At 40.9% G+C, this 25,639-nt stretch overlaps 1 protein-coding gene and 1 long non-coding RNA gene across 5 annotated transcripts in view; one reads left to right on the forward strand and one right to left on the reverse strand.

Annotated features, from left to right (window-relative positions):
* Positions 1-955: 955 nt before the first annotated feature.
* LOC310648969 lies at positions 956-21,117 on the reverse strand. The gene is made up of 2 exons (XR_014494190.1): positions 21,064-21,117; positions 956-1,594 (listed from the first exon to the last, which is right to left on the reverse strand). It is a non-coding gene; the product is annotated as an uncharacterized lncRNA (long non-coding RNA).
* Positions 21,118-22,898: 1,781 nt separating this feature from the next.
* HUS1 (HUS1 checkpoint clamp component) overlaps positions 22,899-25,639 on the forward strand; it is a 63,105-nt gene continuing 60,364 nt past the window's right edge. For all 4 annotated transcript variants that reach the window (XM_083377160.1, XM_083377159.1, XM_083377161.1 and 1 more), the window contains exons 1-2: positions 22,899-23,240; positions 24,173-24,300. In XM_083377160.1, coding sequence (XP_083233286.1) covers positions 23,144-23,240; positions 24,173-24,300 — 225 coding nt within the window. In that variant the 5' untranslated portion in view covers positions 22,899-23,143. The remainder of the gene's footprint in view (positions 23,241-24,172; positions 24,301-25,639) is intronic.

Consider the following 25,639-nt stretch of genomic DNA (forward strand, 5'->3'; position numbering starts at 1 on the left):
GAGTCCCTGTAAGATCTCTGACCTTCGCATACCATAATTCCTACTTCCTCCTGATTTTTGAAGCAGTTTCTTTGAAAGCAGAAGTAACCTATAATGGATGTAGTTAGGGCCCACTTTTGACTTCTCTTTGCTAATTTAGTAGTCCATGTAGACGTAATATTGCTATCTTGGATATCAACCTCTTTGGCTTCGCAGGGCCATTGTTTGCCCATATTCATCACACCACATACATAACAATTCTTTACTCCCAGGGTCATAGCTATTCATTCAGCTAGATCTATAAACAGATTTCTGGTGAGAAAAGTGAGTCCCAGAGTATCAGGGTGATGGGCCTTTTCAAGTTCCTCATAAAAGGAATGAAATAACCTCCTTTCGATTGGGGTCAGGTTTTTCCTGGTTATGTTAATGGAGATGTGGGTGCTGGGGTCCTTTCCCACACTCTCAATTCCCAGCCCATATTCTTGTAACACTTCATTGGGATCTACAAAATATAAACAGATGGGGGTGCAATGGTCTTCTAAACAATCAGATTGTCCGACCCCCTTGGTTAAATTAAACCAACTGCCCTTCTCTGTCCACACTCTAGATGGACCTTTATCATTGGAATACCAATATGTCTGGGAAACCCCACTGTAAACATATATCCTTTGTGTGAGGTAACTCCACTGCCAACTCAGGTCACCACAGGTGGTCCAAGGACTAAATTTCATGGCATAGCAGGCATGAAAGCAGATTCTACTTCTGTGATTTGCAGAGGTACTGGTACTTTGTCCTAATAAAAATAGCTTTTGGCTCCTTCCATTTTCTAGGGCAAATACCTGAATGGTTGTCTGATATTCCACACTAGAGGGGTCAACGCATGTAATCCTTCCTGTTTCATTACAAAGGAGAAATCGAGTAGTATTATGAACATACATTCCTACCACCAACTTGCAGCTCATCTGAGTATGATATGTCAGAGTTTTGGTTATTTTATTACCCATTTTAGTGATTTTGACACAAGCATTACAATTATCAGGGTTATCTGTACTTTGACTTTTGCATGTGTTTCCAAATCCTACTATTCCCACTATCATCTAAATCTTAATTACTCCTGTAATCAGAGCCATATAGAAGTCTATCATTATCCCAATTCTGTCCAGCCCTGGAAAAGTACTTAACAGGGGCTGAGATCTGTATTCAGGACATCAATGATCACTATATCACACTTCTCTCTGCAGTCTCTGTGTGTTGGTGCACAGTCTGGGCAATGGGTACAATCAACAGTACAGTCACAAAACCAACATATAAAAACCTCTTTTTCTAATGTCTCTATATTTTGTTTTTTCTTATTACCAACTTCAAAGGATCAGGCTGAGGCACACTTCTCCATTCAGTTGGAACATCTACTGGTCCTTTCACACGAGTGTAATGTGTCCAGCCTTTTTCTGCCATTCATACTGCTGTTTCAGATTTCAGCAGCACCTGGAAAGGGCCTTCCCACTCTGAAACCAGCTTTTCGTCCTTCCAACTCCGGATCAGCACCCAATTTCCGATCTGGAATCTGTGGACTGGAAACTCCAAGGGAGGTGTTTGTGCCAGCAATCCTTGTTTCCTGAGAAAATCAAAATATCTGGACAGTGTATGTACATATTGCTTCAGTACTCTGTCTCGAGTTTAGAGTGAGTCTATACAAATTTGTCCTGGGGTAAAAGCAACTCCAAATAATAATTCATAGGGAGACAGTCCTATGTCTTTTCGTGGCTGAGTCCTGATTCTTAACAGTGCCAGTGGCAGGCACTTAGTTCAGGGCATGTGGGTCTCTAAAATTAGTTTAGTTAATGATTCCTTTATCTTTGCATTAGCCCTTTTAACTTTTCCACCGCTGGCTGCAAGCCAAGCTGTATGAAATTTCCAACTTATTCCCAAGACTTCCATAATATTCTGCAATACCTTTGCTGTGAAATGGCTCCCCTGGTTGCTATCAATTTGAGTGACCATCCCATATCTAGGAATAATCTGATCTAGTATTACTCTTGATACTACAAGGATATGCATCTGTCCATCCGGTTAGATGGTCTGTTGTAACCAACAGAAACTTCAGTTTGCCTATTCTAGGCAGCTCGGTGAAATCCACCTGAATGCATTGAAAGAGTCTTAGGGCAGGTGGCCTCCCTCCTAGTTGCTGTTTTCTCATAGCTTGTCTGTCAGTTTTCTTGCATAGGAGACATTTTTCAGTGACTTGTTTGGCCAAGGTATAAATTCCAATACATCCATAATGTTTCAGGAGCTCATCCACCAATGCCTGAACCCCCCCAGTGGCTTCCTTCGTGTAACTTCTCCAATAATCCTCATGCTATGGGTTTATTGATTACCTGCCTTCTATCCGGGAGAAACCATTCACCCTTCTCTCCTTGTTGCCAACCTATCTGCATTATTTCTTTTTCTGTTTCTGAAAACACAGGGATCTCTTCTGGTGTTTCTACAATGGGTATTAAGACATTTATACTTTCTTAATTTGCTGCCCTCTTGGCTTCTTCATCCACAATCCTATTTCCCACACTTTCAAAAGAATTGCCCCTCTGATGTGATGGGTTATGGCAATTCTTTTTGGTAACTGGAAGGGAGGGCTTCCATTATCTGTTGGATCAGCCCTTCATGAATCAATTCCTTTCCTTTGCTGTTAATCATTCCCCTTTCCACCCAAATTTTTCCAAAGGTATGGACCACCCCAAAGGCGTATTTTGAATCCGTATAAACAGTTCCAACCTTGTTTTCTAACATTTTTAGGGCCTGATTTAATGCATAGAGTTCGCAAGTTTGGGTGATCAATCCTTTGGCAGGTTACCGGATTCTACCAACTCTTTGGTGTGTCCATTTATAATTGCATACCCATTTCTCTTTAACCCATCCTCTACTCGAGAGGAGCCATCTATAAATAATGCCTCCCCACCTTCTTCCAAATCTGGTCTGATTTTTGTTTGCAAATCAATCACCTCTGTTCCAAACCCTCTTGATCTGTTTGTCTAGTGTTGGCCAGAAACTGGGCAGGGTTTAAATTGTGATCAGTGGTTAGTACCAGGTCATTCATTTGCATTAGTATGGTTTCATATTTTAGAATTCTAGAATCTGTAAGCCACCTTCCTGCTTTTTGTTGAAATATTGTTCTGACTTGATGGGGGGTACTTACAATAAAAGCTCCCCCAAAGGTTAGTTTTCTACTTTCTTGAACCAAAAGCGCTGTGGCTGCTATTGCCTGTACGCATATAGGCCACCCCCTTATTACAGGGTCCATAATCTTTGAGAGGAAAGTGACTGGCTTTCTTTGGCCAGCCCAGTTTTGAGTCAACACTCCCTGTACTATTCCATTTTCTGTATTCACAAACAAATGAAAGGGTCTTTCTAAATTTGGCAAAGTTAACACAGAAGCTTGCTTCAGATTTTCAAAGTTACTTATTTCATGGCCCTCCCATTTTAAATCCCATGGTTCAGCTTCTATTAATATAAGGATTTGAATATAAGCATTTAGTTAAATCTGCATATCCATCAATCCACAACCTGCAATATCCCACCAATCCTAGGAATTTTCTCAGTTGCTTTTTGTTTTTTGGTAGGGGCTGTGAGGCTACCCCTTCTATTCTATCAGGGGTGATTTGCCAACTCCCTTCACTAATTAAATGTCCTAAGTATTTCACCTCCCTTTCCACATATTGCAATTTGGTTTTGGAAACTCTTAGTCCCTGTTGTCCCAGAAAGTTTAGTAATGCATTGGTAGCATCAATAGTTTCTGCTTTCTTTTTTCCAGAGATTAGAAGATCATCCACATACTGTATTAAACAGGTCCCCTTGGGCAACTGCAAAGCCTCCAAAACTTGTTCTAAGTCCTGTCCAAATAAGTTGGGAGATTTTGTAAACCCCTGAGGGAGTACAGGCCATTGGTACTGTTGTTTCCTTCCTGTGTAAGGATTCTCCCATTCAAATGCAAACATGGGTCTCAACACTTGATCTAGAGGATGTGGCCAAAAGGCATCCTTCAGGTCCACTACTCTAAGCCATTGGTAGTCTGGGGGAATTCTCCCCATTAAAGTGTAGGGATTTGGCACAACGGGGTGCCAGGTCTGAACAATTCTGTTCAGGAGCCTAAGATTCTGGACCATTTTGAAAGTTCCATCTGGTTTCTTTACTGGTAATATTGGAGTATTATAAGGTTACATAGAGGATTCCAAAAGACCATCCTTTAAGAGGGCATCAATCACTGGGTGTAGACCTTTTCTTCCTTCCATTGAAATGGGATATTGTTTCTGCCTAATTATTTCATTGGGTTCTTTCAAGCTGATTTTCAAAGGGGGAATCTGTAACATCCCCCCCCCCGGGTTCCTCTCTTTCACCCAACAGATGGGTTGATTTTATCCTCCTCCTCCTGAGTCAGTTTTCTCATGAATGTCTCAGGTTTGAATTCTAATTTAATTGTAATGCCATCAGAGCGTCTCACCCTAATAGGTTTACTCCAGTCTCAGGAATATATAACATCTCAATCTTAATTTTCTGTCCCCCATCTTTTACTTTAATTTCCAGGGAATTGATTTTGGGGACTTCAAATCCTTCCCCTTTCACCCCAGAAACTCTGATCACTCGCCTACTCAATTTCATTTCTGGAGTTAATACAGAAGCAGAAGTCTGGGCTGCTCCTGTATCTATCAGAAATACTAATTCCTCTTCACTGGGTCCCACCAGTAATTTATCAAGGGCTCTCCATGGGACTGAAATATAAAGTGCCCCTGACATCCCTAATGTTGCTCCTCATCCCCCTCCATTAACCTGTACACTTGCATTTCCCACTGTTGCATGGGACAATCTTTCTTAAAATGTCTGGGCTGGCCAAACCCAAAGCATCTCCTTATGCATTCCTCCCGACCCATGCCATTCCTACTTCCCTGTGTCCTTCCCCTGAATCCCTGATTCCAACCTCCCCTGTCTCAATCTGCTCTCCCATGTCCTGGTTCTCCTTCCAGAGCTCAGGGAGGTGAGGGTTCTTGCTGTCTCACTACCTCTTTAACTGTGGCTACCATCACTCTCCCTTTCTGCTTCGCTTTATCTGCGTCTCTCTCGACATACACTTTCTGAGCCGCTTTTAATAAATCATCTATAGATTCGGTAGTCCAATTCTCCATTTTTTGCAATTACCTTGAAATATCTGGCCAAGCCTTAGTCACAAACTGGATTCTGATGATCGGCACATTTGCATCATCATCAGGATCCAATCCTGAATACCTTCTCATAGTGTCCTTTAATCTTTGCAAGAAGGCGGCAGGGGATTCCTCCTTTTCCTGCTCAAGGCTTAGAGCCTTTGTCATATTTTGTGTTTTTGGGACTGCCTCTTTTATTCCCCTTATAATTATGTTCCTCATGTCTTCCATATTTGTCCTATGTGCCTGATTGTTATTATCCCAATTAGGTCTCACAATGGGAATTTTATCATCCCCTATTATAATATTATATTATATTATATTATATTATATTATATTATATTATATTATATTATATTATATTATATTATATTATATTATATTATAATATTATTATATTATATTATATTATATTATATTATATTATATTATATTATATTATATTATATTATATTATATTATATTATATTATATTATATTATATTATTATAATGAGATTTAAGGTGCTGGTTCTTACCTTTAAAGCCCTACATGGCTTAGGCCCGGGATACTTGCAGGACCATCTGCTGCCGGGAACGAATTCCCATCGCCCAGTACGCTCACACAGAGAAGGCCTCCTCAGGGTACCGTCGGCTAGACAATGTCGGCTTGCGACCCCCAGGGGAAGAGCCTTCTCTGTGGGAGCGCCAGCCCTGTGGAACCAGCTCCCCCCTGAGCTTCGGATGGGCCAAGATCTCCAGTCCTTTCGCCGCAGCCTCAAAACACTCCTTTTCCACCTGGCTGACCTAGACTGACAGGGATTTTAATTATATTTACAATTCTAACTCTATTCTTTAATTTATTTTAATTTATTTCAAATTTTTATTTTTAATTTACTGTACAGAGACCTTTAAGTTTTGTTGTTGTTAGCCGCCCTGAGTCCCTCGGGAGATAGAGCGGGATATAAATCCCATTAATAAATAAAATAAATTTTATTATTATTATTATTATTATTATTATTATTATTATTATTATTATTATTATTATTATTATTATTATTATTATTATTATTCAAAGGGGGATGGTCCCGCTCCCAAAATCGTATCGCAGCGGTCTGGATCAATTGCCTCTCTTCCGCCAAGAACAATGTGTTTTGTACAGCCATTAACTCATCCCACATACTGTATACATGCTTGGTCCTAATAAATTGTCTAACTGTTCAGCTGCTCCTAAAGGATCCTCTATCATTTTTTTCACTTCTTTCCTAAAAGCTCTCAGCTCTGATGCCCGGAGCGGATCCTCTACAAAACTTATTATTGGTTGACCTTGGCCGTTTATTCCGTTAGGAACCTCTCTCAAGGGAAACGTTGTATCCTTTTTCTCTATGGGTTTAAACAGAAAGTCCTCTATATAATTTTTATACATTGTTCCAATTCTTTCCATAAGGCTTTATACTGATTGACTTTTTGTCTTATTTGGGGGCTCCCTGGGGGTGATGGTGCACCTGGTGAAGCCTGGGCAATGTTTATTGAAAAGTTTTAAAATACAGTTTTCCTTTAAAAAAACCCCCTTCCCCCTCCCTGCTCCCCCCCCCACCTCCCCCCCCCGACTTCCCAGAGCTAAATACAAGGTATATATATATATAAAAAGGCAATCATAAACTATTCTAGTTTTTTATATATATTTAATATTGCTAAGGTGTGTCTTATCCTATATAAGCTAGAGAGTGATGGATTTTAGAATTTATAGTTGTTAGTATAAGCCTGGGCAATGTTAATTGGACCCGGACTATATGGTGGAGGTAAATATTTTCTCTTTTCATCTTCTTCCCCTTCTTCATCTTCTAACAAGACATAAGGACTTTTTTCTGATATATTTGCTCCATTTGCCCAGATTCCAGACCAGGGAATAATCTATCTCATTATCTAGGGATTTACAAACCTTAGTTTTAACGTAATCATATAAGTTCTAGCAGATGTCTTCCGGTGGCGGCACGGCGCCAGAGACAGCCGTTTCAGGCTGCCCACTGCTCAGCTGTGTTGTTTTCACCCGAAACAGCACCGATCAGCAGTTCGGGTGGATTTGAAGCCCCCTCCCCGGGAGAAGAGGAGGGGGTGAGGCCCCAGGTAGGGGTTGAGTTCTCCGGGGCCACCTGAGCTTAAAGCTTGGGCGGCTGAAGGATTGAACTCCCCCGTAGCCTGGGTTGCTCCCAGCTGTTCAGCGTCTCTGCTCCGGAATTTTTGGAGCAGAGCCAGGCGTTTGCGACCACCCCTGCCAGAAGGAAAGACCCTGGAATAAAAAGGAGCAGGCAGAGCGGTACAGGAGGACAAGGTGAAGAGGACTTTTATTTTTACTCTCTAGCTTAATGGACTTTTTAAACTTAAAGTGAAAGTGCGCAACAAGTGAAAGTAAAAAGATGGCGGCTAAACCTCCCTCAAAAACTCTTCGGAGTGCTGGAACTTCCCCGGTGCAACAGACATCATTGCAAGCTTTGCTTCCTCCTGCTGCATTGACATCGAAGGATTTACAAGATGCTCTTGAAAAACAAGCCCAGGTAATCTTAGAAACACTGGGTGATAAGTTGGCAAAGGTGGAGGAGAAACTGGAGAAACTGGAGGAGAGGATAGAAGAGAGGATGGAAGAGAAATTCAGTGCGATGAGGGTAGACATTTTGTCTACAGTGGAAAGTGTGGCTGAATGTGTGCAAGGTTTGGATGAAAAAGTGGAAGATCTGACTCAAAAGAATGCTATATTAGAAGTAAAGATATTGGAGAATGAAGATTTAAGAGACAAAATGGACAGAGAATTGAGTCTTGTTCAGTATCATCAGATGCAGTATGCTGTTAGAATCAGAGGCTTAAAAGAAAATATCAAAGAAGACCTAAAGCAGCTGATTTCTGAGGCTCTGGAAGCAGTATTGGGTCAGCCAGCATCTGAAATAAAGGGATGCATGGATAAAGTCTTTCATGTAAACTCATGGATTGCTAGACAGAGAAAGCTACCTAGAGATGTGGTGGTTTATTTTGCAAAGAGAGAAACTAGAGATGAAGTTATTCAAGCCGCCTATGATACTAAAGTAATGGTTGCTGACCAAGAAGTTTTGGTTTTAAAGGAAATTCCTCCAAAGATTTTAAGGAGAAGGAAGGACTTTGCATTTCTTGTGCAGGAACTTAAGCAACGTGATATAAGGTTCAGATGGGAGATTCCAGTTGGATTGGTGGTGATGCATGAAGGTAAAAGATACCGTCTGGTTACTGTGACACAGGCGTGTGATTTCTACAATAATGTTTTAAAAGCAACCCCACTATCACTTCTGGAAGCTGCAAAGGGATCTGGAGAAGGAAAACCTCAAGAGGCCAAAGATGGACAGACAGAGGAGAATGGTGCTGGAGGGGATCAAACTATAACTTCGTTGGCTGATGCTGGAGAGCAGAGGGTGACGCGTGCTGCTTTAAAAAGAGCAAAACAAATAAAAGAACAAGACCAGCAGAAGTTTATGGAACTTTCAAAGCGTACTTACAGCGAGGCAGTGGGAGGAGCGCAGCCCAAAGGAGACAGAGGGGCTATTAAAGATGTGCTCCAACAGCTTCGGGATGACAAGCATGGCGACTAAATTTCTAACCTGGAACGTTAATGGACTAAATTCGCCTCAGAAGAGAAAGAAAGTTTTTCAATATTTAAAACAATTTAAGATTGATGTTATATGCTTGCAAGAAATGCATATTAGGGCTATGGACCAAAAGTTTTTATTGAACTCAAGGTTGGGCATGCAATTTGTCGCCTCTGCGATGAATAAGAAAAACGGAGTGGTTGTCTATGTTAAAAGTGCTTTAACAGCGGACTTAATTGAAGCAGATAAGCATGGAAGATTAAGTTATGATAGATTTGTTGCTAGAAGGCAAAAAAACGCTTTTAGTTGGATTGTATGCTCCTAATCAACAACAACAACAAGCTGACTTTTTTAGTTTACTTCATACAAAGCTTACTCAGTTGGATTACAAATCGTTTATTTTTATGGGGGACTGGAATGGTGTTTTGGATGTACAGATGGATAAGGCTGGTTTTTTTAAGCATGTTCCGTGTCATGCCAGATTGCCTAAATCTTTTTTTGAAATGAAGGATGATTTGGAACTGCGAGACATTTGGCATGACACACACCCGCATGAAAAGGATTATACTTTTTTTTCTGATAGACATCAATCTTTTTCCAGGATTGACTTCATTTTGTTGACTAACGATTTTTTTTCTAGGATTAAGAAGGTAAAGATCTGTGCAAGAGCTATTTCTGACCATAGTCCAGTATGGTTAGAGATCAATAAGGACAATAGAGATAGGCACTCGTGGCGCGTAAATGAGAACTTGTTTAGAAATCAGAAAAATGTGGAAGAATGTAAACAGCGGATGAAGGATTTTTTTGAAATTAATATGAATAAGGATATTTCTATGGACATGGTTTGGGATGCTAGCAAGGCCTATATGAGAGGGGTGTTGATATATATGAATAATAAACATAGACGTACTTTGGAAGCTAGAAGGAAAGAATTGGAGAATGAAATTAAGGAAAAAGAGAAGGCCTTGATTCTGAATCCATTGGATGTGAAGACTAAGGAGGTTATTAAGCTATTAAGAGGACAATTTGATAAACTAATGGCTGACCAGGTGGCAACCAATCTGTGGTTTGCCAGGCATAATACTTTTTGCAATGCTAATAAGCCAGGTAGATGGCTAGCTTACAGACTAAGGAAAAAGCAAAGGGCTTCTAATATAGACAAAATTGAACATAAGGGAAAGGTTGTGTTTCAACAGGATCTTATTAAGGAAGCCTTTGTGGATTTTTATTCTAAATTATATGCTAAGGAGAAGATTAATGAAAAAGACATTGATGTTTATTTGGAGAATGCTAGCATCCCGGTTCTTACGCAAGTACAAAAAGAGGAGATTAATCAATTGATTACAGAAGAAGAAATTCTTACAGCAATTAAGGAGTTGAAGGTGGATAAAGCGCCAGGTACGGATGGTCTGACTGCGGCTTACTACAAAAATTTACAATTAGAGTTGATAAAACCGTTAAAGGAATTGTTCCAGATAATCCAGAGAGGGGGAAAGGTGCCTCTGTCTTGGAGAACTGCTTTTATGTAGTTATCCTAGACTCCCAAAAGACCTTTTTGCCTTCTATATTGAAAGTTATAAAGTTCTGCATTCCTGTCTCTAGTGATAAACCTCTGTCTCCTGCTCCATTTACAATTGTATATACAAGACTTGTCTCCTGTAATTGCCCTTGCTTCAAGATATGGCTTCCTGTCTCTTGTAATTGTCCTTGCCTCAAGTTATGCCTTCCTGTGATAATGTCTCTTGTAATTGTCCTTGCCTCAAGTTATGCCTTCCTGTGACAACCCTTGTCTTCTCTGTTAGCATTTGTATACGATAAGCTATGCTTTATTGTTTCCTGTGATGACCTTTGCCCTCTTCATTAGCAGTTCTCTGTTAGCATTTGTATACGATAAGCTATGCTTTATTGTTTCCTGTGATGACTTTTGCTCTCTTCATTAGCAGTTGTATGCAATGAGTTATGTTTTCCTATGACCTTCCATATGTTGCTCTCTCATATGTGTACTTCCCCCTCCCTGATGAAACTGCTCAATAAAAGAGTGATGTGCAAAGCTGTTCGGGGGGCAACACCATCCACCCCCGGGCACTCTGTGCTCTCTCACCTTGAACAAACTTGTGTTGGTGCCTCAGTTTGTCCTAGGATCCTGTTCCTGTGCTATCGCAGTTCCCAAGTGTGACCGTCGGAATGTCCGGCACACTGGGTCGGTGGCAAAGGGCAAAATCCTTCCATATTCAAGGTGTTCACCCTTGCGAGGGTCCCTCTAAATTCTCACCCCTGTTACAGGGCTTTAAGAGTTGAGGCCGGGACCCTGATCGGTCGCTCGACGGAACAACTGGGGGCTCGTCCGTTGGATCGCGGCTTCAACTCCACAGTACGTCTCCTGTCTAGGGGTGTACTGCCTGCACTCCTGTTACCACGCACCTCGGAGAAGGCTTCTAATTTCAAAGTTTCGTCAGGTCATAGGGACGAACTTTTTAATATAGTGCAGAATACTAATTTTGTTCAAAAACACAATGGCACCATGGTCCATTCTGTAGGAAAGAGACTTTTAACAAAACTTTTACAATATATTAACAAAAATTGTCCGGCTTATCCGGAATCAGGCACTTTGTCTGTTATAACCTGGGAAAAGCTAGGTAAATATCTTCACAGTCATCCCAGGGTGCCTGCTGACATTTTGTCCGCATGGCAAGCGGTGATGGCAGCATTAAAACTTTTGCCATCTCCTTTAGATCTGACATCTTCTACCTCTAAACCTCTTGATCACTCTTCTGATCTTCCGCCTTCATCCGTGCCGCCCGCACCCTATGAAAAATCAGAGAAACTTCCTCCTATTGCTGTGCCTGTCCCCCCCTCTGCTCTGCCTCCGGAGAATCTTCCTTCTGCCTCTTCTCTTTGCCCTGCTGTGCCTGTCCCTCTCTCTGCTCCCGACAAAGAGGAAAAAGCCTCTGAGCTTGTTGCCATTACTATTTCTAAACCCCCTCCTCCCCCCTTTCCTCCTCCTCCTTCTCCAAATCTCCCTCCTCCGCCTCCCCGCCCCACTCAAGGGGCACCTTTTGTTCACTCTATGCTTGCAGCTCATGCCTCCGGGATATTAGATCCAGAGGATTTAGAAGCTTGTGCTGCTGCCCCCCCTCCACCTCCACCCGAACTACCTGTTTATACTCCTCTGACTCCAAAAACTATTAAGGACATTAAAGCTGCTGTGACTCAATATGGCCTTCATTCTAAATACACTCTCGGCCTGATCACAGGTTTGAATTACCTTGGCACTCATATGACCATCGCTGATTATTGCATGCTGTTTGGCCACGCCTCTTCTGGCCCCCAGCAGGGAATCTAGAAGGGGGGCAGTCAGCCAGCCCGACAACAAAGGCTGACATTTCTTTTCCTCTTAATGCTTCTAACCCCTCTGAACTTTTCACTGATTCTCTTTTTCATTAAGCCTTTTCAGTTTCTCCTGCTCCCCCTCCTTATTATCCTGTTAATTTTTTGCCGGCACCAGCAGCCGGAGGTTAACCAATCCACGAGTATACAACCTTGCATCATGAATTGATCAACTATGTGCAAGGATTTTTAATAAGTATAGGTAAGCTAACATGGTTTTGACTCTATCACAATATCTTGTTTGGGAATCTGAATATAAATAAAAAAGAAATAGAGAAAAAATTCTTGCTGGATTACCTCAAGGAGTAAATAGGGATCAATTATGAATATGCCCGAAATGAACTCCTGTTAAAATTGGCTTATGTGGGGCTTGAAAGAGCCTCTTGGGGCGAGCTGTTCTCAGTAAAGTCCAGGGGCGCGCCTGTTGATTTCAACTGCCTGGACTTGTCTGAGATCTAGCTTCCCATTGCAGGCTCCGAGCCAAGCTAAATTGACAATTCTGGTCTACCAAATCAAAGAATAGGAAAGTAGTTGTTGTAAACCTAAAGAAAAGAAAAATCAAAGAAATAAAATCAAGTTTTTCTTCTATCTTTTTCTTTTAATCTAGCTCTTTGGATTATTGTTTTGGCCTAAAACCCCAAATTGATATGTGTGTTTTGTTCTGTTTTAAATAAATGTTGTTTTAATAGTATGTGTGTATATATGTCTGTCTGTGTTGTTCTGTGTTATTTCCAAGACTTGGAAGAGGGTCAAAATCCTCTCTGATAACAGCAAACAAAAAGGCCTTATTTAACAATGTTTGGTTTGTCTGGAGAAAGTATGAAATGAAATTTTTGTATGTGAAATTGTTTATGCAAGCAGTCAGAATGGAAGTGAATGAGTTAATTTGCTGATATGTAAATGTGAGTGTTTTAGCCCTCAAACCCACCTACCACCCCCCACCCCGTCCCAGGCTGTGAAAGGAACAGTAAACTGCAGATTTTATTGTTGTAAAAGCCATGGAGGATGTGTGAGAGAATTTATGGAAAATGCATGTAAAGGAGAGCAAACTATTTTTTTTGGTGGTGAGATTTTTGTAAAGTTTCTTTTACCCCCCCCAACCCCGCTCTGTTACTTTAAGAGTGAGAAAGGGAGAGACAGCCAGAAGAGGGGGGGTGGCTGGTCCTTTTAACCATTTTTTTTCTCTGCTTAGAATTCCAGTCTGAGAAAGGGGGGTGGATGTGAAACTTGATGCCCACTCTTGCAGTTTCAGCTTGCAATTTTTTTTACTCGAAAGAGGAGAGATTATTTGTTGGACAAGTTTTTTTGAATTCTTTGAGTTTTAGTTAAACATCACCCAAAAGAAATTACTCTGATCTTTTTGTGGAGTTGTTTTTTGTTTTTGTTTTTTTGTTTTTGTGGTTTTTGTGTCTGTGTGCAGGACACATTGATAGAAGGTGATATCTGGGAGAATTTCCCTCCCTTAATCAGCACTAGCCTGTGGATTTTATACCTTACAACAGGCTCTGAGATTGTTAATACAGGAAAGGAGGAACATATACACTGACTCCAAATATGATTATGGAATCTTCAATACTTTTGGAGAAGAGAAATGTAGAGGATTGATTAATAGCTAAGAGAAACAGTTGGCTCATGCAAAAGTTGATAGAAGCTGTGGAAGCAGAAAAGACAGAAGTTAGGCCAGAGTGGCAGAAGGGCAGTGAATGAATGGATATAGAAGGGAGAAACAGAAAAGTGGTTTTTAAATTGGTTTGCACAGATTTGTGAATGTGAGAGGTGGATGTTGCATGATGGGAGTCGGATGTTCCTTTTGCTGCTATTATTTTAAACACGCCTGGACTATTTACTGCTGCTATTGTTTAATGTGCTAACCAATTGAAAATTTTGGAGTGGATTCATTTATCCCACACGCCCAAAGTTTCTGTTTTAACCAGAGAAGCACAATTAGCTCAATTGATTTTTAAAATCCGTCACCGAACGAAAGCCTTGATTGGGCTGGAGATAGACACTCTTTTTGTGCCTATGTCTTTGCAAATTTGGGAATCATTTTTTCAAACCTCAAGTGAATTGCAATTTTCCTTAGCTGATTGGCATGGCAAGGTTTCTTGCCACCCACCACCCGATTATTGTTTGCAATGCAAATTGTTCGCACTGTACCCATTGACTGGTTGTCACCCTTGTCTCCTCACCCCCTACATTTGGCTGTTACAGTTTTTGCAGATGGGAGCAAGGAGTGTGGCGCCTGTGCCTGGTTGGAAAATGGTCAATGGAGAACCAAGCAAACAACACCCCAGCGGTCAGCTCAAAAAGCTGAACTGGCTGCTTCAATTTTGGCCTGTCAATTTTTTTCATTTCAACCTTTGAATCTTATTGTGGATAGCTTTTATGTTTATCACACAATTCAAGTGATTTATGGATCTTATTTATCCCCCTCCATTCAACCAGATTTGTTGCAACTTTTTTTTTTAACCTTGCAAAATTTGCTTTTTGAACGCCAACATCCTGTTTTTGTTGCTCACATTCGTAGTTATCAGCCTTTTCCAGGTTTTTTGCAAGAGGGAAACAATGTTGCAGATCAGGCTGCCTCCGGACCTTCAGCCTGTTCTTTGCAACCCCTCACCCCCTGGGAAAGTCATTCATATTTTCATCAAAATTCCAAAGCTTTACAAAAGCAGTTTGGCATCACCGCTGCAGAAGCAATTGCAATTCGCCAGCAGTGCCCAACATGCAGCAAACAAGCAACTGCAATTCCTATGGGTGTAAATCCAAGGGGATTGGAGCCTTGCCAAATTTGGCAAATGGATGTCACACAATATGCACCATTTGCCCCATGGAAGTATTTGCATGTTTCAATTGATACCTTTTCAGGATTCATCATGGCTACCCCCCAAAGGGGAGAAGCTACCAAACATGTCATTAATCATTGTATTTGGACCTTTGCAGTGCTGGGATGTCCAAAAGAACTCAAAACAGATAATGGCCCTGCCTACAGCAGTCAAGCCATGGCAAAATTTTGTCATCATTGGCAAATAACACACAAATTCGGAATTCCATATAATAGCCAAGGCCAAGCCTTGGTGGAAAGGGCTAACCAAACCTTGAAACATGCTTTAGATCGTTATAAAAATCAGAACGGGGGAAAACGAAACCCCAACCTCCCAGCAGTGCAAGAAACTCTTAATCTTTGCCTCTACACCAGGGGTGTCAAACTCAATTTCATTGAGGGCCGCATCAGCATTGCGGTTGCCCTCAGGGGGCCGGGTGGGTGTGGCCTACTGGGTGGGCATGGCCTACTGAGTGGGCGTGGCTAGAGTGCATATGGCCTACTGGGTGGGCGTGGCCAGCTCTACCTCATTCGCCTCAAGGGTGCCTATGGGGGTCTGGGCAGTAGTGGGACAGATCTGAGGGTCTCTGGCAGAAGGAGGGTCTCTGGGCCAGGGCCAAGGCAGCGGGGGCCGTTCCCTCACTGTTTCCAGGATGGCTTCGTGGGCCGCATGAAACCACTTTGCGGGCCGGATCCAGCCCCCGGGCCTTGTGTTTGACATGTCTGCTCTACACTCTAAACTTTTCCAACTTGACTGGCTATCCCTTAACCACAGCTGCAGAGCAGCATTTTTCATCTCCAGTTGCAGATCAGCCTAAACCCAAAGTGTGGTATCGCCAACTTCCAGACCTAACTTGGAAAGGCCCTGCAGACCTTCTCACTTGGGGAAGAGGCTACGCAGCTGCTCAACTGCCAGACAAAGTGCTGTGGATCCCCGGTCGCCACGTTCGTCTGTATCATGCCTCCACAAACACAACTGCAGAACCCATTAAAGATGACAGCATGGTTTGTGACTTTTTTCAGCTTTAACACCACTGACTGATGCCACTAAAACACAATTCCATCTGAAAGCTTACCCCAGACGTCAAAGTTTTGCCGCCTACTCAGCCTGCAGCATTTCATTGTGCCTCCACTTCACCAGCTATCCCATCCCGTTCTTTACAATGGCTCACACCTTTGACATTGGTTCCAGTCAAAAATGACTCTTTTCACACTGTTTTTGCCCATCGCATGGACCCAGAAGGAACAACCTGTTGTTAACAACGAGTCTACCATCATCATCTATGTGAACTCTGTAGCTCATGTTCCTGTCCAAACTTGAAATGGTTTCAACTTTCAGGAATTACTTGGCTCCTGGTTTCCCAAATTACCTGGTTTACAAGCTATTGTAGCTTTAATTGGTATGATTGTATTAGGATGCATTATTTTACCTTGTGTCTTGCCTATTTTTATCAGAAGTATTACTAACAGTATTTCTTTGATAGCTGAACAGAGAGCTGTTAAACAAATTGATTCCTTATGGCACAGTAAGTATCAATCCCTTCCCCAGGAGGATTCAGAAGAGCCTAATGCTCAATTTGAACTAGAGACTCCTTTGTCTCCTAAAGAGGAAAATAAATATGCCTTTTGGGCTCGTTCGCCTCTTGGCTCTCCCGAGGGAGCACCTCTAAAAACCCATCCCTCCTCAACTTTGAGGTGGAACATACAGATTCTGCATTTACACTGATAACTCAGGTATTGTGCTTGACTCCATGGCAGAATTAAACAAACGATTGAAAGACAGAGAAGGGGAATGCTCCCAGCATTATACTTGGTATCAAGGAATGTTTAACTTCTCTCCCTGGCTGACCACCCTTTTCTCAGCCATAGCTGGTCCTTTAATTTTATTATTACTTGCATGTGCAATTGGCCCATGTGTTATGGGTAAACTTTTAGATTTTCTACAACGAAGGCTGAGCAGCATTAGCGATGACATTCTGTTGATGAAACACACTGTTGACAGTGAATGCAAACATCCTCTTTTAGAATTTACCTCTGATGAACCCTCACACCAACACTCTTTGAAAGGAACACTGGCGCCGGCACAGGAGGTATCGAAGGATTTCTCTTTTTCCCGCATAAGTGTCCTAGAAGAGAAAGTTCTGGACTACATTGAGGGGCCTTCTCAGTAATTGGCCTTAAAAAACAGAAAAGGAGGAGTTGTAGTTATCCTAGACTCCCAAAAGACCTTTTTGCCTTCTATATTGAAAGTTATAAAGTTCTGCATTCCTGTCTCTAGTGATAAACCTCTGTCTCCTGCTCCATTTACAATTGTATATACAAGACTTGTCTCCTGTAATTGCCCTTGCCTCAAGATATGGCTTCCTGTCTCTTGTAATTGTCCTTGCCTCAAGTTATGCCTTCCTGTGATAATGTCTCTTGTAATTGTCCTTGCCTCAAGTTATGCCTTCCTGTGACAACCCTTGTCTTCTCTGTTAGCATTTGTATACGATAAGCTATGCTTTATTGTTTCCTGTGATGACCTTTGCCCTCTTCATTAGCAGTTCTGTTAGCATTTGTATACGATAAGCTATGCTTTATTGTTTCCTGTGATGACCTTTGCCCTCTTCATTAGCAGTTCTCTGTTAGCATTTGTATACGATAAGCTATGCTTTATTGTTTCCTGTGATGACTTTTGCTCTCTTCATTAGCAGTTGTATGCAATGAGTTATGTTTTCCTATGACTTTCCATATGTTGCTCTCTCATATGTGTACTTCCCCCTCCCTGATGAAACTGCTCAATAAAAGAGTGCTGTGCAAAGCTGTTCAGGGGGCAACACCATCCACCCCCGGGCACTCTGTGCTCTCTCACCTTGAACAAACTTGTGTTGGTGCCTCAGTTTGTCCTAGGATCCTGTTCCTGCGCTATCGCAGTTCCCAAGTGTGATCGTCGGAACATCCGGCACACTGGGTCGGTGGCAAAGGGCAAAATCCTTCCATATTCAAGGTGTTCACTCTTGCGAGGGTCCCTCTAAATTCTCACCCCTGTTACGGGGCTTTAAGAGTTGAGGCCAGAACCCTGATCGGTCGCTCGACGCAACACTTTTATTTCTTTGATTCCGAAGGAAGACCAAGATGTTACTCAAGTAAAAAACTACAGACCGATATCACTTTTAAATACAGATTACAAGATATTTGCTAAGGTGTTGGCTAATAGATTGATGAGGGTTCTGCAACAGGTGATTCATGGGGATCAAACTGGGTTTATTAGTGGTAGGCAAATGAAAAATAACGTGAGGCATATAGTTGATGTGTTGGAATTTTTGGAAAGGAACAACCAGATCCCTGCGGCGCTAATTTTTTTAGATGCTGAAAAAGCCTTTGATCAATTGAACTGGCAATTTTTGATGAAAGTTTTAGATAAAATGAATTTTGGGGATAAATTTCTGCAACCAATTAGGGCATTATATCAAAAACAAACAGCCTGAATAATAGTTAATAATAGCTTGACAGAAGCATGTAATATTGAGAAGGGTACAAGGCAAGGGTGCCCGTTATCGCCTTTGTTATTTGTGTTAACATTGGAGATATTATTGGTAAAAATACGGAACTCGGAAAGAATTAAGGGTATACAAATTAGAGATCAGGATTATAGATTGAGAGCGTTCGCAGACGATCTGGTTGTTACAGTGACCCAGCCGGAGAGCTCTGTTGTGGACCTGATGGAGATAATAATGCAATATGGGAAGGTTTCTGGATTTAAAGTTAATGTACAAAAAACTAAAATTTTGGCTAAAAACATGACAGCATCGCAAAAGGCCCTTTTAGAAGGGTTAACTGGATTTGAGATTGTTAAAAGGGTCAAATATTTGGGGGTGCTTCTGTCGCCCTCTAATACAAAATTATATAAAAATAACTATGAAAAATTATGGGGAAAAATTCAAAAAGAAATGGAGAGTTGGGAAAAACTGCAATTGTCTTTGTTGGGGCGAATCGCAGCAGTGAAAATGAATGTCCTGCCTAAATTTTTTTTATTTCAAATGATACCGGTTCTTAAGAAAGATTCTAATCTGGAGGAATGGCAGCGAGGTATCAATAAATTTGTCTGGGCAGGGAAAAGGCCACGAGTTAAACTTAAGATTATGCAGGATACGCGTGAAAGAGGTGGTCTTAAAATGCCTAATCTTAAATTATATTATGAAGCTGCTGCGTTAGCAGGTATAAGTGATTGGATTAATTTGACACAAGAGAGATTATTAAATCTTGAGGGCCACGATTTGCTGTTTGGCTGGCATGCATATTTGTTGTATGATAAGAAGGTAGATAATGTGTTTAGAGTGCATATTTTAAGACAGGCATTGCTGAGAGTTTGGAAGAAGTATAGACATAAGTTAGACTGTAAGATACCTTTGTGGGCAATTCCAAAACACGCAATAGAAAATATAAATGTTGGTTTTAAACATGATGTGACTACGTATAAGGAGATTTTAAGCTTGGAAAGAAATGTCTGGTGTCTGAAACCATACAGCCTCTTGCGAGATGAGAAGATTGTTCAAACTTGGTTTCAATATATTCAGCTACGGGCCAGGTGGAAAGAAGACCAGAAAACTGGTTTTACAATGACTGATGAAAATCTGATAAAGCAAATGAGAAATCAGGGACCAGCACATATTAAACGGATATATCTTGCATTGATAGAGATTGACTCAGAAACAGAACTTGTTAAGGATTGTATGATAAAATGGGCCCAAAACATCCAAGAAGTTATTACAATGGACACGTGGGAAAAGATTTGGGTGAGGAACGTAAAATTTACACAAGCTCAAAATTTAAGAGAGAACTTTTATAAAATGTTTTATAGATGGCATTTAGATCCTAAAAAACTTGCAAGTATGTACCCGAATTATCAGCCAAAATTCTGGAGGTGTGGCGATGAAGATGCAACATATTTTCACATATGGTGGACTTACAAAAAGGTTAAGGCCTTTTGGATAAAAATTTGGTGGAATATGCAGAAGATTTTCAAGCAAAGGATAAAGTTTTGTCTGCAACTTTTTTTGTTGGGAATAATTACAGATGCTACGGTTGTGGACACTAAGTTGATGTTGAATTTAATTACGGCAGCAAGACTCTTAATAGGTCAGTATTGGAAGAAGGAGGAACTGCCGACCATAGAATGGACTTTAAAGGTTTCTGACCTGGCAGAGATGGCAAAGATTTCGGCTTATTTGAAAGATCACTCGCAAGAACGTTATATTATGGAATGGAGAAAATGGATTGAGTATATCCAGAACAAATATAGGACTAAAAAGTTTCATGTAGCATTTGAATAAGTCTTCCTTTTCTTTTTCTATTTTCCCTTTTTTTCTATATATATTTAATATTAATAGTGTATTATCCTATATGAGCCAGAGAGTGATAGATTTTAGAGTTTATGGTTGTTAGCATATGGATGTTTATGATTGTTTTTTTTTTTGTTTTTATACCTTGTACTTAGCTCTGGGAAGTCGGGGGGGAGGGGGAGAGGGGGAGGGAGGGGGAGGGGGACTGTTAAAGATAAAATGTATGTTAAAACTTTTCAATAAAAAAAAAAGTTCTAGCAGATGAAATAATCATTAGTTCCTAATCGGGGCCACTCAGTTTTTTCATCCTCCCACCATATGAAGCAGCACAAATTTACCATATCTTCTTTTGTTAAATTTAACTTAATGATCAGTTTGATATATGGTTTTTTTCCCCCGTTTTCTAATAATCTCCCTAATGGACTGTGGGGATCTATTTTTAGTTTTGGGTTATTCCTAATCTTTTTCACACACTTCCTCTCCTGGGACCCTCCCGAATTACCCATGGTTGGTTTACTGCACAATTCTGTTCTCCTTACCAACCTAATGAGACCATGGTTCGCTTCACCAAGCCACTTCCTCCTTTTCTGACCAATCTCCTCATGGAGGTATGGAAATGCGTACTTAGGAGTCCGCTCTCGCTTCACCTTGCCAGCCTTTAGGGCCCTCGGGGCATCTCACACACACCTCTCACAGATCTCAGACTCAAACTGTCCTATCCAACCTTCTCCCAACTGCCTAGGTTTTACTCCTTGGTTTACCCCAAGTTTTACTCACCTAGGTTTGTGCATGAAGTTGCCCGGTTCTTATTCTGGTAATTCTCTGGTCCCCTCTCTCAGTTCTTACCAATCACTATTTGGTCCGTGGGCCTGGTTCTGTTCCGCCTCCTCGACCTGCGACTGCAACCTTGGACCATTGAAATCAATGGGGCATGCCTTCCTCAGCTGATTTCGCCTCCCGAAGATGCACCAACAGACTCCCTATGCCCCACGTTGGGCAGCCAATTTGTTAGAAGTGCATTTAAAACACCAACAAAATTGGATTGGTAAGAAAAGAGTTTATTCTGCAGAATATAGAAAAAGCAGTTTGCAAAATGTGGTGAATCTCAGAGATACTTCAACAGGAAGCATCTAAAAACAGAAACCACACTCGAATGCATTATATACATCCCTATCATGCCGCCTTCCCATTCCCCTCCCTTTCAGTCCATTTGAAAGACTTCAAAGGTTACATTCTTGTCCAGATCGCCTAATCAGTACATTAAAAAAAAACCTTTTGGTTTACATTTGTTTTGCTAAGTACTTCTTAAGAATTAACATGTCTCTATCTCTCAGCAGATACAATGGTGAGAAAAGGTTATACAGATCAAACAATAGTAAAAAGGTTATACATATCAAAGAGCAATAAATAATAATAATAATAATAATAATAATAATAATAATAATAATAATAATAATAATAATAATATAAAGTTGGAAGAGACCTTGGAGGTCATCCTATACCATTTCAGGCAAATGGCTGTCCAGTCTCTTCTTAAAAGCCTCCAGTGTTGGAGCATTCACCACCTCTGGAGGCAGGTTGTTCCACTGGTTAATTGTTCTGTCAGGAAGTTTCTCCTTAGTTCTAGGTTGCTTCTCTCCTTGACTAGTTTCCATCCGTTGCTTCTTGTCCTGCTTTCAGGTGCTTCGGAGAATAGCTTGACTCCCTCTTCTTTGTGGTAGCATAGTTTGCATAGGAGGCAATACATTCTTCCCCCTTCTCCTCCAGGAAACATAGGATATGAATGGGTTTAAAGAACTATTTTATTTTTAAACTAATATATTTTTATCAAGGAGGAGAGCCCCCTGCCCCTCCTTATGAGGTTCACTGGACAGTAGAATTTAAGGAGATGCTATGTGGAGGGGCTTTTGCCAGGAATGTTTGTTTTCAGATTACACTCCCTCAGGTTTGACTACTTTTGCCTTGCTTTGAAGACTGTTCTTGCCTTTCTTTGAGGACTATTCTTGCCTTGCCCTGAAAATTCTCCCTTCAGACCTGCCTTGCCTTGTCTTGTTTTGAAAAGTGCTCTTTGCCTTTTGGTTTGAACTGTGCCCTTGTATTATGAACTGCATTTGTCTTTTGTTTCACTGTGCCCTTTGGAAATTGCTCGTCTTGGACCTTTGCCTTGCTCTGAGACCAGGACTTCTGCCTTGGAGGCTTTGTTAGGTAATCTATGGCCTGTTGTTTGGAGGACTGAGTGTGGAGTCTGATTGGTTGGTGAAGAGCCATTTGTTTAACCCTTCCCAAGAGAAATAAACTCTCTGGAGGCTTGCCTAGTCTTACCCACCTGGGTCATAACAGAACGATTTGTCTCCAGAAGTTCTGAACGTTGTGCTCAAGAAGAGTTTGGACTAGAAGACCCCAAGGTCCCTTCCAACTTATTATTCTGCTAATAGGCATAATAAGAACTGATTAGGTTACGCTTCCTGCAAGCCCCCCCCGCCCCCCTTCTTTTAAAGTGTAACCTGTCTGGACCGCCAGTAACAAAATAAAGGGAAGTGAAACAAAAATGGGCGGAGGCATCGTTAGCAGCGACCCTTTGGTTTGGTTTCCGGGTTTCACCATAGATCGAAAAAATGATGAACAATGTTTGTAGCATCAGAATTTGGCTTTTTTCAGATCTGTGACATTTCTGATTCCCACTTAATTGGGCTGGCCATGAGAGATTACAAAACCAACTCCACTTGCCGACTTGGAGCGGGAAAAAAAGCTACTGCGAGACAACAACTCTCTGTGGTATTTTTGTACAAACTCCTCACGACCTGCTCCTAAGACGCTTAAACGGGAACCGGAAGTGCATTTGCGTCCCTTTTTCTTTATGGGGGAAGAAGAGGTGGTGGTTGATGCTGGTGCCGTTTCTGTCATGCGGTTTCGAGCTAAGATTATAGACGTTGGATGTCTCAATCATTTCAGTCGTGAGTAGAGCGTGTGAAAAAGCCTGCAGCTCAGCTGGAAAGAAAAAAACATTGGAAAGAGCATACTCAGCTTTGTCCTCCCCTCCGTGGTTTCTTTTACCAACTGTCCGCCAGATTTGCAAATTTTAAGGAGCGGCGCTTCTTTTTCCATTAAAAGAGCGTGCTTCCTGTGAGGATAAAGGAAAATACCAAGCCTTCTGCCGGGAATGGAAATAGAAACGTGGCTACTGATTATATGAAATAAAGTGCTTCATTTATTTGGCAGTCCATCTGTTTGTTCCACGCTACCGAGTAGGCTAAATGGGATGATAGATTCATAGATGCCAATTGAATTGGATTAATTCAAGCAGATACATATTCTTTCCAGTGATTTGCTTCCCAGAGTGTGCTAAGCTCAAACAACCCATATGAATACTCGGACAATGTATGTAGTACAGGAAGAATGTCATGTTTTCATTTTGCTGTTGGGAGAAATATACAGGGGGGAAAAAGGTGTTGTTCATTTACAGGGATACTTCAAAAGTTGCAGCCTATTTGTAATGAATCTATTAGTACTATGTTACTCAAAGACCCTTCTTTTATTTCTCAATGACTTGGAGTGAGAGATAAGAATTGCTTGTTAATTATGTCAATAAAATCAGTTATAAAAATTAAGTCACAATTGCACATGAGTAAGCAGATAGTTGAAAAACTATTACAGTGATTAGAACTTTGGCGCCAAAGCTTTTTTGTTAATCTTACAGAAGTGATAAGTTAATATTTTAGTGATGGGATATTACTGGACTCCTGTTATTTTTAATGCAACTTCCAAACTAATCCTTAATATGCCTATTTGGTAATGAAATTTCACCCTCTATTTTTGGTCCTGTGACTCAAGGTATTCCATTATACAGAGATATAAGGAAACTATATTGTAAAATCTGTCTTGACAGGTGTGATAAGCACAATTGCCAAATTAACTAAAACCTGTACCCTGCGGCTTACTTTGGATAAACTTTACTTCATCCTCAGTGACAAAGTAGCAAATGGCGGTGTTAGCATGTGGTGTGAGCTTAACCAGGTAAGAGTCCAATGGCAAAAATATTAAAAACAGCAAACTATGAAGTGCTGTACAGTATTGTACATAATAAGCAGTTTCTCCTATGTTCCTACAAAATATCAAAATTAGAGATAGAAATAAATGAACAAGAAAGAAGACAAGCAAAAATTCAACTTGAATTTGAGGTAATTAAAGACTCATAAGAGCTGAAAGATATTCAAGAAGAGTTAGAAAATTGTTATAATTTAAGAAGGGATATAAAAGAATAGAGTTAAATAGCTTAGCATCTGTCTTAGTGCAATATCATCCAAATAAGTAGAGGTGAATTGACCCATATTTGATATAGCTGTTTTCTGTTTGCAAGCTTCTCGGTATGAATGTAGGTAAAGCAGAGAGGAGGAGATTGCTGGAATCCTAGTCTCAGCAGTCAAAAGTGATTTCTGATGTGCTTCCTGCTGCAAAAGAAATCCAGGTGCTGGGAGGGGCAATATAGTTTCTTTCAACATATAAAAAACAAGAAAAATGTCAAGGAGACAATTGCTCCACTAATGAGAAAAGATGGCAAGGATGTAATGGGAAGCAGAGAGAAAGCAGAGCTACTTAATTCATTCTTTGCATTTGTTTTCTTGCATAAAGATAATATGGCTCAGCCTATCAAAAACATAACTGTAAAAAACAAACTTAAGAATACAAATTAAAATAAGGAAGAAAATGATCTGATCTAGATGAGTTCAGATCAATGGGCCTGAAGGCTTACATCCCAGAGTTCTGAAGGAGTAGCAGATGTGATTTCAGAATTATTGAATCATATTTTACAAATATTGTGGAGAACCAGGGAACTACCAGAGGACTGGAAAAGAGCTGAGGTAGTTCCCACCTTCAAAAAAGGGGAAAAAAAGAGATCCAGGAAACCAGAGACCAATCAGCTTAACATCGTTACCTGGGAAGATATGCAATAGATCTGTGAATACCTAGAAGCAAGCAAAGTTTTAACCAGACGTCAACAGGGGTTTGTAACAAATAGATCATGCCAAACAAAGGTTATTTCATTCTTTGACAAAGTGACTAAATTAATGGACCAGCAAAATGCAATGGACATAGTATATTTGGATTTCAGTAAGACATTTGACAAAATAGAGCACAACCTACTGCTTGGTAAGCTTAAAAAATGTGGGACAGGCAGCAGCATCACCGGATGAATTTATAACTGATTGACAACAGTGCTCAATATGTAGTCCTTAATGGAACAACGTCTACATCATGGGTATCAAACTGCCAGCCCATGGGCCGGATTGTAACGTCCATCCCAGCTCTGGCAAGGGGAAAAATGTCAATATGTTGTGACACGTCACGTGATGCG

The sequence above is a fragment of the Vipera ursinii genome (assembly GCF_947247035.1).
Source record: "Vipera ursinii genome assembly, chromosome: Z".
Taxonomy (NCBI): Eukaryota; Metazoa; Chordata; class Lepidosauria; order Squamata; family Viperidae; genus Vipera; species Vipera ursinii.